The sequence below is a fragment of the Budorcas taxicolor genome, chromosome 24 (assembly GCF_023091745.1).
Source record: "Budorcas taxicolor isolate Tak-1 chromosome 24, Takin1.1, whole genome shotgun sequence".
In the NCBI taxonomy this organism is placed as follows: Eukaryota; Metazoa; Chordata; class Mammalia; order Artiodactyla; family Bovidae; genus Budorcas; species Budorcas taxicolor.
In genome coordinates this window covers 41669637-41688379 of record NC_068933.1, presented here as the reverse complement: position 1 = coordinate 41688379, position 18743 = coordinate 41669637, and the positions used below count along the sequence as shown (strand labels likewise).

The window sequence follows — 18743 nt, the reverse complement described above, 5'->3', positions numbered from 1 at the left end:
TATTGCCTAGTTTCGTTTGGTTACTTGTAGTCTTAACTGTCTTCTGTTCAGCAAAATATTTTAGCATTGAACTATTTGATAACACATGATTTTAAATTTTCATTTTATACTTTTATTCCTTCATTAATACTTTTAAGATTTGCATAAATTTACAAAGATGCACACAACAATATTCTTTACAGCATCATTTATTACGCAAAAAAAAAAAGTGCAAAGAACCCATATATCTCTAAACAGGAAATTGATTATTAATTCAGATTAATATTTTAAATGTTGTGGACTTCCCTAGTGGCTCAATGGTTAAGAATCAGCCTGCCAGTAGAGGAAACGACACAGGTTCTATCCCTGGTCTGGGTGGATTCCACTTGCTGCTGAGCAGCTAAGCCCGTGCACCACAACCCCTGAGCCTGTGCTCCAGAGCCTGGGGGCCGCAACTACTGAGCCCAGTGCTGGAACCTGTGCTCGGCAGCAAGAGGCGCCACCGCAGGGAGAAGCCTGCACGCTGCTGCCCTCTGCAACTAGAGCAAGTCCACACACAGCAGTGAGGACCCAGCGAAGCCGAAAATAAAGGAATTGATTAATTAATGCCTTTTAAAATTTTACAAAAATTAAATAAAAAATAAGATGATGCACAGGGAATATAATGACTTTGTATGGAGTATAATCTATACAAATATTAAATTACTATGTTGTACACCTGAACCTAACATAGTAATACTGACATGTCAGTCACGCTTGAATTTGAAAAAATAAAAATGGTGAGGTAGGATGCAATTCGCGAACAAAGTTACCCACCATATAATGAGTTCTTTTAAACGTTGCGAAAGCAGACTGACCTTTTTATTTTCTCCCCTTGTATGTTTAGAAGAGAAGTCTGGAGAGATGTAAGTCAGCGTGTTAACAGTACTTCTTTCATTGAATTTGCAGCCAGTTTTCACTTACAACTTTCTGTCTTATGTATTGTGTGAGGTGGCTTTGTAAATTATTGTTTTCATATTTAGCATGTATAATTTTGCAGATGGAAAAATATTGCTCTTTTAAAAACTGAACTTGAAAAGGTGAACTCTGAAAGGAATTTACTGCTAATTACTTAAGCATAATACAAAAAGAAGTCTGAAGAAGTCTGCACAGTGTGCGTGAGTGAGGTTTCTTCCTCCTCTGCCCCTGCTGAAATAGTCTGAGTGCTTTTCCCCACCCCCGAGCTTCCTGTTCCTGTCCTTCACCTGTCTCCCTCTCCCTTTGCGGAGGAACAGCAGACTCTTGTTCCCCATTAGCCCACCCTCCATGAGGTACATTTGCATTAGAACGTTAATATCACTGCTCATTCTTCTGACTTAAACCTTCTGACTTTACCTTGACCGGTTAAGTTAGGAAGCTCAGATGGCCCTTTAGCACATGTCTCTCACACTGGGTGTATTTAACCAAACAGCCGGCTTGACTGATGCAGACCTAAGCTCCGTCCAGGGTGCCCAAGTTCTTTGCCTTCCCTAAACTGAAACTAGATGGTTTGTTTCAAAGGTACAGAAATGAGACTCACACCTCTCTTTGGCCCTTTGTAGACTCTAATATAAAGTCATTACTTGAGTCTGAACTGAAAGACAGCATTTTTTAAGAAGATATCTTACCAATCCCAGATATTTTGTGTCTACATTTGTACTGCTGGTCTGAGTCATTTTGAACCCTGGCTGGGTTGGTTGAGGTGACGAGTTTCAGCCTTTGGGCAGGTGAAAGTCAAGTCACAAAGAGCAGGCGGAGAGGCAGACGTTTGTAACAGACCCGTGACTGGTCATCTGTTAATGGTTCGTGATACGAGTGAATGTGAGAAACTTAACAAGCTCAGCGCAAACCCAAGAAAGCTTAAGGGAAGTTCGTGAAAGCTTCAGCAGTCTTGGGACTGCCCTGGCGGCCCAGTGGTTAGGACTGTGCTTCTGCTGCAGGGGACGCGGGTTCAGTCCCTGGTGGGGGAACTAACACCCCACAACTCGCTAGGTGAGGCCCCAAGGAAAAAACAACCCCCTAAAAATGGTGTATTAGTAATGGTAGAACTGTAACAAAATTTTTTAAACAGCAGGGGTTTGTTGGGAGGACTTTCAGATGCTGTTATCGTCAGCCTCCGCGGATTCTGAAAAGGCGGTGCTTCCGCTACACTCTGATTATTGAGAAGCTGTGACATTGAAAGTCTTCCTCAGGATTTTCCTCAGGTTACGAGGTTATCAGACTGCCGGCGCACTGCCATCTTCTTTGGGTGTTTTTTTTGTATTTATTACCAACTTTTGCTCATTTTTTCCCCCCTTTCTCTTTTGGTTCTTGCTTATCCACTTGCTCTGATACACAAATTCTCAACGCCAAAGGTACAGGAACTAAAACTCGAAGGGAAGTGAGAGAGTGGCGGGAAACCAGTGCCTTCCGGGATCTCCAGAACCTAAAGGGCGTTTCTTCAGTTGCTCTCAATGGTCTTCAGTAGCCCTGGATCCTGTCTGGGTGGAGGAGTGTCCCAGGAGCCTGCAGGGAGAGGGGGGCTCCTGCTCCAGGCGGGGTGCCCCCCTCCTTAGGCTGAGTTTCCTCCCGGGGCAGCTCCAGCATGTTCAAGTCTGAGGCCATGGTTAATTTAAGTCAGTGAGTGTCAGCTGTGAGTAACGTCCCTTGCTACTCTTGTAACAGAGACCCCTATGACTTTGATAAAGGCTTCCCTGGTGGCTCAGGCCTTAAAGAATCCACCTGCCCACGCAGGAGACGCAGGTCCGATCCCTGGGTCAGGAAGATCCGCTGGAGGAGGAAATGGCAACCCACTTCAGTGTTCTTGTCTGGAGGATCCCATGGACAGAGGAGCCTGGTGGGTTACAGTCCATGAGGTTGCAGAGTGGGACACGCTGAGCGACTCACACACACACCGACACACACACCCACCCACACACCCGGCTTGGTAATTCCCAAATACAGAGGCGCTGTGCCCCCAGCAGTAACCAGGGTGGAGACCAGGCTCCGCCCACTCGCGTCTTCTCGGGGAAGGAAACGCTCCCTGACCACCAGGGGGGACGGCGGCAGGTGTCTGCCTGCTGGGGCTGGGGAGCCTTGTCCGGACCGTGACGACCGGCGGGGCTGCGGCGATGCGGTCCCGGGCGGGCGGCCCTGCTCGGGGCAGGACGCGGCCTCCGGCCTTTCCGCCCGCGCCCCGCACCCCGCGTCCCCCGACTGACCTGCCTCTGCTTCCTTTGCAGCTGACCCGCTGGTCGGCAGCATCGCCACACAGTACATGACCAACAGGGCGGAGCACGACCGGATGGCCAGGCAGTGGACCAAGCGGTACGCGACATAGCGCCGGCGGCAGCTCCGCGCGGGGCGCCCGCGCTGCCCGCCGCCTGCTACCTTTGGAACCGTCTTGCGATGGAGCGTCATCCAGCCCCACCCCTGTTCCTTTGCTCCCCACCCCTTCCTGTTTTATTCCCTTTTTAATTTCCATTAACTTGAAAGATCTGGTCTTTTTTTTTTTTAATCCCCCCCTCCACGTGGATGGGAACTTTGGTTTTCAGTGCAAACAATGTCGGATCTGTAATAATAAGAGCTTTCTTACCAAGCTTCGTATTCCTGTGTGGTTTTGTTCCTTATTGTCCATTTTATTTTGATCCTTCTTCCTTTTCTGTGATCTTGGGAAGACACGAATTCAGAATTCTATCTTGTTTCTACTTCCATGTAGCACTTAGGATTAATTTTTTTGTACTGAAGTCTTTATCGGTGGGTGCATGCTACTGGGAACCAGATTTTGTACAAACGCTTCAATCACAATCACTGTGCATTACTGAAGACTCTGTTTATCACTAGCCTTCTGTCCCCACACCGAAGGCTGCTGGATTGAACAAAATAATATGTATTTTGATTTACTTCAAGTGCTTGTAAATTTTCTTAGGGACCTGCCACTTTTGACTGTGGATCAGTTGATGTACACTTGTATTATTAAAGCACTCAATAAATCACTGTGGCTGATAAATGCACTTCTGATAACCCAGCATTTGCTTTGTATCCTGGTGACCCACAAAGCGCTCCGTGCAGTGAGGCTTGTGTAATTCAATTACAGGTTCGAGTGTGTTTTTTCATCTCAAGCCTGGGAGGTCCCTTTGCAGTTGAGTTGCTAGCTGTGGAGGTTCCCCAGCTGTCCGTGGCCTGACGATTTTATGGCTGTCTCAGATCACTCTTGTTTTGCGTACTGGCTGGACGTCACTTCCGCATGGACATCTTTTCTGCTACCACCTTCTTCTTGATGAAACAGATCGAATATGTGACTCCAAAAATGGGCTTCTAGTGAAACTGAGGTCTGCGCTGATCATGGGGTTAAACCACTTTCGACTTTATTTCTCTCTTCTTTTTCGTCTTAAGATGGTTACAGTGATTGCCCTTGGTTTGGAGTTTGTTTTTCCTCCATAGTTTTAGCGGAAGAAGCAAACTCAGCTTGTACCAGTCGTGGTCAGCACGTTCAGAGACATGGTTTGTCTGTCTGGCTTTGACCTTCAGGCTTTCTTAAGTTTGCACCTACAGGAGGCAGAGGAAACTTGTGTGCGGTGTGGCTTGAAAACCACACTGCCGTGCTTATTAATATTCAGGTTTCTTTGTGTTGACAAGGCCTGTTGGAAACTCCTGCTTCAGCTAATTATAGTTACAAGCCCACCTTACAGCTCAGTCTCGTTTAAGGAACCTCGTTACTACTAAACAGTAGGATTTACAAGTGTAAGTTATTTACCTCTAAATATTAATATTTCTGAACTTCAATTTTAATAACTTTATCAGAAACATTTTAAATATCTGATTTAGAAGGTGTACTTTATTTTTTAGCAGTTGGAAAGAAATCCTAGAGAAAATAATGTTTAAATACTGTAACTGAGACTTTGAAATCAGTGTACTTAAGGATTTTTTTGAATAACCATTTTACCACCCATTTTATTTAAATACAGTTTTCAGCTTACAGAACACCATACGGTTTCTGTTGCAACTTTTCAACTCTAGCGAGCATAACCACAGACAGTGTGTATGAATGGGCACGGCTGTGTTCCAATAAAGCTTTATTGACCAGAGCAGTTGGTAGCCAGATTTGGCCCACAAGTTGTGGCCTGTCCCTGCTTGTTACAGACCACCATAGACGGTGTGAAAAGAATCAGATAACTGTGTGTTTAACACTTCTCTCTTTAAAATAATACAAACTTAATTAATATAATACAAGACATTTCAAAAAATTACCCAGACTGTTTTATTGCCTGCAGTCTTTCTCACCGTACGGTTTTTATGTTGACTTTAATACTGTAGGTGAAAAAACTCAACCCTAAAAGCATTAAATTCACTTTCACATGAAATTTTATTGAACTGATTTTTTGTTCCTTTTAACTGTTTAAACCAGTCTCATGATGTTAACAGTGACTTTTATAGACAATATTTAAGTTGGGTTTGCCTTTCTTCTGTTAAAGCATCAGCTGCATGGAGTACACATTCTGATGGTCTCTCCAGTATTCTACATCTGCATCTCCCATCTGTCTGTACTTTAGACCATTTTAAAATATGTATTTTTTAGGAGACAGAGACTACAACAGTTCTAGTAGGAAATCCTATCAATCACAAATCCATGTTTGCTATCCCATGAGGCATTTTCAGGTATTATGTCAATTTGATATGAAGGGTTTATAAAACTCCTTTCCTCAGTGTTATGAACTTTAAGTACTTAATGACAAACAAATGTACCTTCCCTTCAAACTCTGAAAGCTGGACAAACTCCAGAGAGACCAAGAGACTCTTAGTTGAGCCTGTTAAGTCTAGATTTCAGATAACATGGTAATTTTACTTGAAATCTGTAATCACAGCAGGCAATACAATTTTAATAAGTTTTCAGTACTGTTTGTAAAATAAGATTTGGGAGTAGTTTAATAGAAAGTTAAGTAGTTTTGCTAGTAATTATGGAGATAATAATGAGTTTGTGCCCTAATATTGTTTAACTTTCCAAACCAGTTATTGCTGATTGTCATATTTTTTTGCTTTGTCAAATAAAATGTTGGCAGATCCTTGACTGAGGCAGGACCATTGGTCATTGAGAAAGTGGTTTGAAATGATATTTATTGATCTTAAATCATTCAGAAGGCTGTGGCCTTAATTTATCCTAAAATTGAAAATAAATGAAGCATTGCTCGTTTGTTCTTCTACAAGAATCTACAGGAATTGGAGATAACAAGTGCAGCAGTCAACCTTGTCTTCTTGTGATGAGAGTGTAGGCCTAGAAGCTTATCCTAGAATACTGATTTGGGAATTGGGGAGAAAGGAAGTATTTATTCAGAATGTACTATATGCCAGGCCATATGTTACCTAATAAAACCTCAGCCCAGCTTTGTAGGGTGCAGGTGGCTATCATAATCTGAACATTTGTAACCCCCAAAATTCATGAGTTGAAATCCTAAGCCCCAAGGCGATGGTATTACGAGGTGGGATTTTCAAGAGGAGATTAGGTCCAAAGGGTGGGGCCCTTGTGATTGGGATTAGTGCTCTTATAAAAGAGACCGCAGACAGCTCCCAAACCCCATTCCATCACGTGAGGACACAGTGAGATGCTGCAGTCTGCAGCCGGGAAGAGGGCCTCCCCTGGAACCCAACCCCTGTTAGCACTGGTCTCAGACCTCCAGCCTCCAGAACTGTGAGCAGTGCATTTCTGGTGCGTATAAGCCACCTGGCCTGTGGCTTGTGCGACAGCCCAAACAGAGTCAGACCGTGGCCCCACGTCGCACAGCTAACAAAGTACCACAGGGAGATTCCCACCCAGGCTTGACAGCGGAGCCCCTCCTGTCGACCACCAAGCCCGACACACCTCTGGTCTAACGACGGAGTCATACGGGAGAGATAACTGGCCGCATTCAGTCTTACAGTCTGCACGGTTGGGGGCGGTGGGGTGCCATCTTCAGGAAGTAGGGGGAGTTGTTGAAGGAGGTGTGGACCTGATGTGAGATGAGAAATCAAAGCGCACTTCCAGTCTTAGAGGGACTGCTTCATGAACGCCCAGCGCTGGGGAGACGCCGCTTGAAACAGCCTCCAGTTTCTCTGCATCTCAGCCCTGCAGTGAAAACACTGCTCATGTTACCAGGCAGGGCAGTTTTTAATGTCTCTACGCTTTGTGCTTTAAAAAGTGATACGTTCATAGAAAACAGACTCGCGGCTGCCAAGGGGAAAGGGGTTGAAGGAGGCGTGGGGAGGAGCTTGGGGTTGGCAGACACAAGCTATAAGTATAGCATGGAGGGACAAGAAGGCCCTACTGCGTGCCGCAGAGAACTACAGTCAACATCCCGTGACAAACCATAACGGAAAAGAACATTTTAAAAAGAATGTATACATGTGTGGAACTGAATTACTTTGCTGTACAGCAGAAATTGGGCTTTACCGGTGGCTCGGCAGCAAAGAATCTGCTTGCAATGTGGGAGGTAGCCCACAATGGAGGAGATGCAGGTTCAGTCCTTGGATTGGGAAGATCCCCTGGAGAAGGAAAATGGCAACCCACTCCAGTATTCTTGGCTGGGAAATCCCATAGACAGAGGAGTCTGGAGGGCTGCAGTCCCTGGGGTCGCAAGAGCTGGACACGACTGAGTGGCTACACCGCCACTACACCACAGCAGAAACTCACACAACGGTGTAAATCAACTGGGTTTTGCTTAAACTATCAATGAAGCAGTAACAGCAGCCCATACTTTATGCACTTTTTTTAAAAAGAAATATGTTTATAATTAATACAGAAAGCAGTTGAAATTGTACAAAATAGCCCTATGAGAGGATTCTGACCTACACATGTAAACACGTCCCCTCTGTCAGGTCGCAGGTCGGTGGCACAGTCACCCCACACAGGCACGCCTGGCACCCCATCATCGTCCTCAGAGGATGTCTGCCGCAGGCTGAGCACTTCGGCTGCATAGGATCTGGGAGTTGAGGCTGGCATCCGAGGCCCTCCCGTGGTAGCCAGCAGCTCCCACATCCAGGCTCTCCCGGGGGAGCTCCCGGTCCCCTGGGCCTGGGACCTTCCATCTCCTCTCTCACACTCACATTTCACCAGGAGCACTGACGAGGAGCATTAGGGTGGCATGCTTACCCCAGATTGGCAGGACTTCCCCTTTAAAACAGAAAGCCCCATGTCTCAGGGACGCCCTTGGTCTGGGACGCACAGGAGCTTTTGTGCCGGGACTGAATTTAAGCATAAAGTCTTACATATCACACAGGACTGGTTGCTTCCACAGAAATATTCTATTTGAGGAAGCCACGTTTTACTCAATGTACAGAGATCCTGTTAGAAAAAATGTGCCCTCGATAGAAGCAACCTAGATACCCACCGACAGATGAATGAATAAAGAAGCTGTGGTACATATACGTGATGGGATATTACTCAGCTATAAAGAAAGGAACATGTTTGAGTTGGTTCTAATGAGATGGATGAACCTGGAGCCTATCGTACAAAATGAAGTGAGAAAGAGAAAAACAAATATTAATGCATATATATGAAATCTAGAGAGTACTGACGATCCTATCTGCAGGGCAACGAAGAAGACACGGCCATAAAGAACAGACGGGGACACAGTGGGGGAAGAGGAGGGGGGATGATTTGAGAGCATAGCGTTGGAATGTATGCCGTGCCAGATGTAAAGGAGGCAGCCAGGGGGAGTCTGCGGCACGAGGCAGGGAGCTCAAATCGCGCTCTGTGACAGCGCAGCAGGGTGGGGGGAGTGGAAGGGGGTTCGAGAGGGAGGGGACACGCAGGCCTGTGGCTGGGTCATGTCTGATGTGTGGCAGAAACCAGCACAGTATTGTGAAGTCATCATCCTCCAGTTAAAGCTTTGAAAGAAGATGTGCCCTCCATGGCTTGCAGCGTTCCTGCATATCCCACTCTCCATCTTTCACATCCGCCACCTTCACTCAGTCCCACCTTCACTCAGTCCCTGCTCTGGAAACAAATGAGTAATTGACGCCAACTGTGACCCTTCCTTACGTCTTCAAACCTGGCTTCAGGTGCGTTTGCCTTCCTACGAGGAGGCTTACTCCTGATGAGTAGTCTGAAACATAATACGCCTTTCAATAGGATTTTTTAAAAGGGAAATTCCTGAATTTTAAAAGATCTCTCATATAGGGGCCCACACAGGAGAACGGAGGAGATAATGTGACCTCCTGTCTTTTTTCCTATGTTTTTTTCTCTTGAGTGGATTTTTAAAAACATTTTATTGGAGTGTGGTTGGTTTCAGATGCTGAGTTAGTTTCAGGTACACAGCACAGTGAGTCGGTTACACAAGCGCGTGCAGCCGTTCTTTCTTAGATGCTTTCCCCATGCAGGTCACTGCAGAGGAGTGAGGAGAGTTCCCTGTGCAGTAGGGCCTCGCTAGTCATCTGCTTTACATGCAGTAATGTCTGTGCCGATCCCCCTCCGCCATCCCCCACTTGGTTACTGGAGGCTTGTTTTCTACATCTGTGAGCCTCTTTCTGTTCTGTAAGTAAGTTCGTTTGTACCATTTTTTTAGATTCCACATATAAGTGACATCATCTGATGTCTGTCGTTCTCTGACTCCACTGAAGATGATTATCTTGAGGTCCATCCATGTTGCTGCCGGTGGCGTTATTTTGTTCTTCTTTATGCTGCTGCCGCTGCTAAGTCGCTTCAGTCGTGTCCAACTCTGTGCTACCCCAGAGACAGCAGCCCACCAGGCTCCCCCGTCCCTGGGATTCTCCAGGCAAGAACACTGGAGTGGGTTGCCATTGCCTTCTCCAATGCATGAAAGTGAAGAGTGAAAGTGAAGTTGCTCAGTCCTGTCCGACTCTTAGCGACCCCATGGACTGCAGCCTACCAGGCTCCTCCGTCCATGAGATTTGCCAGGCGAGAGTACTGGAGTGGGTTGCCATTGCCTTCTCCAATTCTTCTTTGTGGCTGCTACTGAACGTAGCAGCCATTGAGCCCAACCAGAGAATTCAGGCAGCTGTGGAGCCCAGCCTACTTGCTGAAGTGGGAGTTACCAAGCATATGGTAGCATTTCTTATCTGTAGATGACAAAAAAAATCTTGGCCTTCTGATTGGGGGTAAAATTCTTTTAGAAGTAGTAGCTGTGAAAGGCTTGAGATTCTAGAAGGCTGTGAAAATTGTGTGCCTTTGGACAACAAGCGTAGGTTTCTGCAGCGGAACATTTAGGCTTCTGTTTCTTCTTCACAAACTCATTTTAATTCTGTTTGACGGATAAAAAGGGTGATGTCTCATCCTCATCGTTGTCATTATCATCTCAGTGACGACCCCTCCTTTAGCACAGGGTGTGGAAAACACTGTAAATATAGCTATGTGATGTATAATCTCACTCAGTCATTGCTATAATCTCCCAAGATGTGTATTATTCTCATCACATAGATGTGAAACTGACCAAAGATTCCAGTAGATCCAGACTCCTGTGACTGCTCAGCAGCAGGGCTGGGTCTCAAGCCCAGGTCTGTGTGGCTGTGAAAACCAGGCGTGGAAACCCGAGGGGCATGACCTCCCAGCCCAGGGAAACGTGGTGGCCCTCACTGCGGACTTCCCAGTCGGAGAAGGAAAAAATTACCGTTTACACAACCAGAACCCTGAAAACTTGTGTTCAATGGACTTCAGGCCAAGCAAAATATTATATGTGGCTCCACTGGGTCTGAGAGAGCCTCGGGAGGAAAGCAAGAGGGACAAAGCAGGAGGAAGTGAGGGGGACCCTCCAGTCCGTCTGGAGGGCATGGAGCCAGACAGCCACCTGGTCAGGCACCCAGGGAGCCACCAAACCAGCCACCTGGTCAACCAGCAGGCCAGCCACCCAGCCAGATGCCAAACCAGCTACCCAGCCAGACACCAGGCCAACTGCCCAATCAGACACCAAACCAGTCACCCAGCCAGACACCAAACCAGCTACTCAGCCAGACACCAGGCCAGACACCTGGTCAACCACCAAACCAGCCACCTGGTCAACCACCAAGCCAGCCACCCAGCCAGACACCAGGCCAGCCAGCTGGTCCCCCAGCCACAGACCTAACCAGCAGCCAGTCCCAGGGTCCCCAGCCCCCCAGCCAGCCACAGGGTTGGGCACAGACCCCACCCTGGAGCTGGCTGTCAGCAGCTCTGCAGCCCTTCTCTGCCATCCTGCGGCTGGTTTCTGCTTGTTATTTTCTTGCCTCCCGCCACCCTCCCCCCATCCCCATGGAACGATTTCTAATCATTTTCTAGCTGAATTCAGTAGAAAAAAACGTTTATTCACTTTGTGGCCAATTTGGCCAGAAAATGTCTCTATTCCATGAAATACCATGTCAACACGTTCACGGTTCAGAATCGCGGGTGCACCCCTCACGGCCCGTTGTGTGTCAGGCTGGATGAAATTAAAACGTTACCCTCCTTTTCCTCTGCTCTGGATTCCGTTAAGTTGCCCTCATCAGGCGGCACTGGCACTCTTAGCAGAAATGCCAGGCTTCAGAGTAAAGACCTGGCCCGTCCAGCCTCCTGAAGCCGCGCAGGCCCGAACCAGGGCAGAGGGGAGCAGGAGGAGTATAGTGTGTGTGTGTCCCTCTCTCTCTCCCACGCTCACTCAGACAATCTGGCTCCCTCTCTGCCGCCTTCCTGAACCCACTCCCTCAGGCACACCTGCTGACCCCAGAGCTGACAGCATCTCCTGGCAGCCCCCCTCACACCCTCAGAGCCCCCCATGCTGTAACCCCGCTCCCAAAGCTCCCTTCCCTCTGGGTTCACCCTCCAAACGTGTCCGCGCCCCGATGTTTCCCACCCTGTCATCTCGCCTTCTCCCTCCTGGGAGGATCCCCTCGCTCATCTCATGTGCTTCCTGACGACCTTGACGTCTGTAACCCAGCATCTCTTGGAAACAACAGCTCCGCATCTCCACCTTCCCAACAAGGATCGGTGCGTGGACGCCCCGTGGGCGCAACAAACTGTGTATTCTCCACCTTCCCGCCGAGGATGGGTGCATGGACGCCCCACGGGCGCAACAAACTGTGTATTCTCCACCTTCCCCCCGAGGATGGGTGCGTGGAAGCCCCGCGGGTGCAACAAACTGTGTATCTTAAGTTGAAATCGTGCACCGTCTGCCTGTGTCCCATCCCTAAACCATGTCCAGATGCAGGACCCACAGAGATAAAAGGCCAAGTGCATCCCGCCAGGAACCAGTTGCCCGACACCAGGTACGTTCTGTCCCCCGAACGGGGACAGCCAGGTGACTAGCTCCAGCGGGGGCGTGGGAGCCGGTGAGCTGGGCCCCAGGCAGGCACACAGCCTCCCTCCAGACACGTGCCTGTCTACCCGCTGGAAAGGAAAACACCCGCCTTGTTCCTCTCCTGCGTTCTTAACCCAGAAATAGGAAAGGGTTCAAACTGAGTTACCGGCTTTCCTGGTGGCCCAGTGGTAAAGAAATCTGTCTTCCAGTGCAGGAGACGCAAGAGACTCGGGTTCAATGCCTGGTCTGGGAAGACTCCATACGCCGCAGCAACTGAGCTCCTGCACCACACCTGCTGAGCCTGATGCTGCAGTTACTGAAGCCCACGGGCCCTCCAGCCGGTGCTCCGCCCCAAGAGGGGGCTGCTGCAGCGGGAAGCCCCTCGCGTGGCAACTAGAGAGGAGCTGCTGCTCGCTGCAACTAGAGAAAGCCCACGTGCAGCAACGGAGACCCAGGGCAGCCAAAATCAAAGCAACGGAGACCCAGGGCAGCCAAAATCAAGCAAGTAAAAAATTTTAATGTTTTTTAAAAAACTGAATTAAAAGAGAAAAAGTGTGCCTGAAACTAACAGAACATTGCAAATCAGCTCCACTCCAATAAGACATTTTCAATTTTTAAAAAAAAGAGGAAGAGGAAAGAAAAGTCAAATAGGGACAGAGTAGAAGAAGCCCTGGATCAGTGGAGATTCACAGGTTTTCCCAAAACGATTAATTCTGGTGAAATTTATTTCAGGTGTTTCACAGGTACTTCTGTTTAAAGCTCACCCCACCTTCCTGTCTCAGCAGGACACGAGAAGCCGTAACAACCACTGCTTTCCAGGAAGGGGGTCAGGATATTATAGGTTGGAACTGGGAAGAGAGCTTTTTACCAGCTTCCTTTAGCATAGTGTGAATTTTAACCATATGCAACTGCCATACTTTCAGAAAATAAAAGCTACCACCCAAACAACACAAAATTCTCTCCAGCAGACACTCGGAGGGCAGTTAGGTGAACCATCTTCACCCAAAGAACACCTTGCCTTTGGATAATAATAGCACAAATGAGCTCATAAAGATGCTGGAAACGCCGGTACGGCCTTGTCACCCACAAAGATGGAGCCCAGATGTGGTGCGGAGCTCTTTTTTTAATTTTTATTTTATATTGAAGCGTAATTGATTTACAAGCTGTGTTAGTTTCAGGCGGTTTGCGGGGGAAGTATTCGGTTTTCATTTGTTTTTTTTTTTCAAACCTCGTTTCTGACTGATTTTAGGATGCCAAGAAGTGGGCGCTGGCTCGGGCCCTGGAGGCTCCAGACCACCAAAGGGCTACCTGAACTCAAGTGAGCGGATGGGTTCTGGCCCTGCCCCGGCACGGACTGGCCTTCAGCTCTCCGTGGCTCCTTTTCCTCTTCTACAAAGTATGACTTGTAAGGTCGCTCAGATGCTCTGATCTGTGGTCCTGTGTGGACGCAGGCCTGGCTCCCCCGCAGCCCTGGCAGACACAGCTTCTGCCCCTACCACGCAGAGAGCCTGAAACGCTCACGTGGAGGCTGCCTTCCTGCTCCGGCTGTGGGGTTATTTGTCCAAATGCCTGCCAGTCCCCATCCAGGTTAGACAATGTGTTTTCCACAGGGCATTTCCAGCCAGAGGGGCTAGACAGGAAAATGATTCAGGGTAATTTGCGGACAAACACTGAATTTAATAGTTGTGTTTTTCTGTTTATTATATTGGTGTATTCTGTGTATTCTGTTTACCATTAACAGCCTCATGCTGTGTGATCCTGGCTCTCCGTTTATGGTATAGAGTATTATGGTCTTGATAAAAATAAATAAATCAGAGGCAATAGCAAATCGCAGTACAGGTGCAGGCTCTTCGGGAGAGCCATCACAGAGGCGGCCTTAAACGTGACGAGTCCGGGACTTCCCTGGCAGTCCAGCAGTTAAGACTCTGGGCTTCCGCTGCCCGGGCGTGGGTTCAATCCCTGGTTGGGAAACTAACCACATGGCAAAAAGTTAAAAAAAAAAAAAAAAAAAGGAGGGAAGGAAGGGAAGATGAACGAGGACTTCCCTGGTGTCCCAGGATAAGAGCCTGCCCGTCAGTGGAGGAGACGCGGGTTCAGTCCCCCGCTCCAGGAAGGTCCCACACGCCGTGGAGCAGCTGAGCCCGAGGCCCGCGGTTACCGAAGCCTGAAGGCCGGGGTCCAGAGCCTGTGCTCAGCGACGACAGCAATAGCCGCAGGAGTGAGAAGCCCCACCGTCCACAGCCAGAGGGGGCCTGCTTGCAGCGAAGAGGGCCCAGTGCGCCCAGAAATCAATAAATACGTTTTAAAAGGGAGAAGCGATGACTGCAGCTAGAGGAACACGATGTGCTGAATCGTGTCCTCCCAAAATTCAGGTGTGCAAGTCCTGAACCCGGTGGAACCGCATTTGGGAATGAGGTTCTTGCGGACGAGCTTTGTGAGGTTGTGCTGGGGCCCTCCAGGGTGACTGGCGGCCCCTCAGGAGGCCCTGCGGGCTCGGGCGGCCCAGGAGCAGGGAGCGGGGAGGCGGGGGCGCCTGGGACGGGAGCAGGCGGCACGGGTCAGAATAACGGGGCACAGGGCCGCTCTCGAGGCGTCTCCCAGACACATCATGGGGGCTGGGGTCAGAATAACGGGGCGCAGGGCCGCTCTCGGGGCGTCTCCCAGACACACCAGGGGGGCTGGGGTCAGAATAACGGGGTGCAGGGCCACTCTTGGGGCGTCTCCCTGACACACCAGGGGGGCTGGGGTCAGAATAACAGGGCACAGGGCCGCTCTCGAGGCGTCTCCCTGACACACCAGGGGGGCTGGGGTCAGAATAACGGGGTGCAGGGCCACTCTTGGGGCGTCCCCGTGGCCCCAGCACTGGTCCCCACGTCCAGGCCCCGATGCCGTGGGCCAAGAGGTCTGAGCAGGTGACGCTCAGCGCCTGGATGAAGCTCGCTGAGACCCCCTTCCTGGCAGCTAGTGTGGGACGCCTGAACTGGCCTCTCTAGAACCTTCTCTTGCACATTTTTCTTTTTAGATTCCACGTGTAAGCAACAACATTGTATGGTCTTTGTCTTCCTCCGTCTCATTCGCTTCACTTAGTTTAATAATTTCTTACAAATGAACTTATTTATGAAACAGAAATAGACCTACAGACATAGAAAACAAACTCACCGCTACCAAAGAAGGAAGTGGGGGAGAAATAAATTGGGAGATCGGGGTTAACAGACACACACACTGTGTACGCCTGTGGCCGATTCATGCTGATGAATAGCAAACACCAGCACAATATTCTAAACTAATTATCCACCAATTAAAATAATAAATTAATTTTTAAAAAATAAAATAGACAAATAGCAAGGTCCTACTGTATAGCACAGGAAATTCTACTCAGTATTATGTAATAACCTATAATGAAGTAACATCTATACCTACATATATATATATTCTTTTTTGGATTCTTTTCCGTTAAATTTTTTAAAAAATAATAGCATATATAATCAGATATTTATACTTTTGCAAAAGTTATTAGTTTTAAAGAGAATCTTTTATGTGTGTTATTTTGTTGTCAAAATGTGGTAAACTAATATGAGTATCATTACTGCACACAAATTCTTAAAAATGATGAATGCTTAATTACAAGGATCTTGGTAATGTATCTGGTCTCCACAATTGTAACTTGATTGTTGATCATCAATGAAACAATAAATTCCTTAAAATAAAGATAACACTGCTGTTTAAACAAGAAAAAATTTTCTCTTGCCTCCGCTAACTCTGCTAGGAGTCATCACCCACTAGAGAATCAGGGAAGGCTTCCAGGTCCTTGAGACATGGAAGAAATGGAAACGAGTCTATTCCATGGAGAAAGGCGACTGTGAACAGAGATGCTGGGTGAGGCCAGCCAGAGCCAGCACCCCCAAACTTCCAGGTTCAGAGGGGCGGGAACCAGCAGGGGGGTGCTGTCCACAGCAGACTTAGGAGCAGTTGGACTGCAGGCAGCAGAACCCACTGGAAACTGCCGGAGATGGCAGGGCCTGAGCGCAGCGGTGCCGAGATGCGAGGGACCCCAGGGCCCAGGAGAGCCTCTGGGGATGGCGGGATGGCCTGGAGGTAAGGTCTCGGGACGGCGGGCATGGGGACAGCCTGCCACGATGGACCTCAAAATGCTCCGGGAAGCAGAGGGACGTAACACTCGCCCATCCGTGACTGAGAGCCTTGCAGGCATTAGTCCATCCAACGTTCACAAGCCCTTATGGGTTGAAGACGGGTTTTACCCCTGGTTTATAGGTGAGAAAAGTGAGGCTAAGAAAGGTTCATCAACTCGCCCAGCACCCTACTGCTGGGAGCTGTAGAACTGGAATTCAGCCCAGGCCCTCCAACCCCAAAGCCCACAAAACTTCTCAAAGACGTATTTAATAACAATTTACGTAAGAGACTCTTGAATTCTTTTTTTTTTACACTTCTTTCAAACTTTCTAAACATGCCATAAAAACGCACAGATCTTGGATGTTGATTTTGATGGATTTTGACAGTTGCGTCCATCTGTGTAACCACCTCCCAAAACAAGATGTAAAACATTTCATTCGTCCCTGAACATTCCTTTCTGCCTCTTTCCTGTCAATTCCCCTCCCGACCCCTGGGGACACATTCTGATTTCTATCTCTGCAGTTTGCCTGCTGTCAAATCTGTCTGAAGCGAATGCCTAATCTGCTGTGTCTGGCTTCTCTCAGCACATTCAGGGGGATTCATCTGTGTTATTGCGAGTATCAGTAATTCAAAGCACTGTTTACCTCCGAGTGCCTGATCAGCAGGTAAGTACTGTGTTGGTAAGACTTTTGAGAGTATCCGTGGGCTGTCCCTCTTGGCTTTCTCAGAAGCTGACCTGCATCCTAATCCGTGTGCCTGAGAGGAAGTCAGCGTCACCTGCAGGAGGAAATCAGGAGAAGGCCCAAAGTAACTGCTTTCCCTCGGGCACAGCTTTTGAATTAACTTGGCCACATCACGGCTCTCAGACCACACCTTGAACGACAGCTTCTTGGTGGTCGTGGTGTTGTTTCCAATGCAATAACCTTTATCCAAAGGCACACTGAGTAAATATGCTGAGGTCTGTGATATTTTGACCTCCAAGCAGACGAAAACACACCAGCAACTTGGTCAACACGGCAGCGTCTTGTCCAAGATGACGTTATGGCACAGATTTGAAGTGTTCACCTGCATGGACCCAGCTGGCCAAGAAGATGCAGAACCGCACAGGGACCACAGACCCCGAGCCCGAGTGTGGGGCCGAGAGGGTGTCCAAGGAGAGCTGGGGGAGTGAGCGGCAAAGCCCAGCTCCAGGAACGCTCAGGAAAGGTGACCGGGTCCCAGGCAACAGAGACCCCCGGGGCCGGGGGTGTGTATCCCTGCGTATGCATGTGTGCAGACGCCCACGTTAGCAGACAGGCTAAATTGAAAGCAGCTAGCTAGAGAACAAATCCAACACGTGGACCTTATTTGGGTTCTCATTTTAAACAATCTGTAAAAAAAAAGAAAATTCTTAGGAGAGAGAGAGGTGCTGACTTTAAGGGAGGCCTTTCGCGTCTCTCATAATAATAGTAGGATCGCTATTTTTTTTTTAAAGAATCCTTACAGATACATCACGGAACGTTTGTGGATGAAATGACGTAGTATTTGGGATTTGCTTCAAAGTGATCAATGTCAGGGAGTTTATAGGAGAAAAATAAAAGACCAGGGGCTGTGTGTTCATCCTGCTAAACCCAGGCAGCGGGGACACAAGGCTTCTGGGACTGTTGGGTCCATTTCTGAACATGTCTGAGGTTTTCTGCAGTTGGATGTAAGGAATGACGGGAAAGAGGTGGTGGGCACTTAGGAAGGGGGTCACAGGCAGGGCCCAGGCCCCAGGAGGAGGGTGCAGGACCAGGGTGTGAGCGCAGGCCAGGGCCGTGGTGTGGGCCTCGGGTCCAGTGGAGCCGGGAGACAGAGCACCGGGGCGGAGGCGGGCCCGGCGGGGGCCCTGCCTCCCGCCTTACGTCCCTGCGTCCAGAGCAGCGTGGTCTGAACTGTCTGCATTACTGCCTGTACCTGCCGGCCCCACCAGAGCAAAGCAGATGGGGCCCAAGAAGCAAAACAGAGAGAAAGGTTTATGAGGCCCTGGGAAAATTCGGTACGGCTACCAGGGGTTCTTAGGAGGGAAGGGAGAGAAACTGAGAGGAAGGGGGTTAATTTTGCCCCCCAGCTAAGACAGTGCAGATGAGGGAAGGCCCACTCACAGGCGCAGGGCCTGAAAAGTAGGGTGTGCTCTCAAGAATTCCCGTGCGGAAATCTCACGTCTGCAAAGTGAAAGTGTGAGTCACTCAGTGAGTCTGACTCTGTGTGACCCCACGGACTGCAGCCCGCCAGGCTCCTCCGCCCACAGGATTCTCCAGGCGAGAACACTGGAGGGGGCCGCCATTTCCCATGTCCAACTCTGTGACCCCACGGGCTGCAGCCCGCCAGGCTCCTCCGCCCACAGACTGCAGCCCGCCAGGCTCCTCCGCCCACGGGATT

The 18743-nt window shown here is 48.9% G+C and overlaps 1 protein-coding gene across 1 annotated transcript in view; it reads left to right on the top strand.

Moving 5' to 3' along the window:
• Positions 1-3574, top strand: part of LOC128068253 (ubiquitin-conjugating enzyme E2 E2) — a 356270-nt gene extending 352696 nt beyond the window's left edge. The window contains exon 6 of the mRNA XM_052661375.1: positions 3219-3574. Coding sequence (XP_052517335.1) covers positions 3219-3316 — 98 coding nt within the window. The 3' untranslated portion in view covers positions 3317-3574. The remainder of the gene's footprint in view (positions 1-3218) is intronic.
• The last annotated feature ends 15169 nt before the right edge of the window (positions 3575-18743 follow it).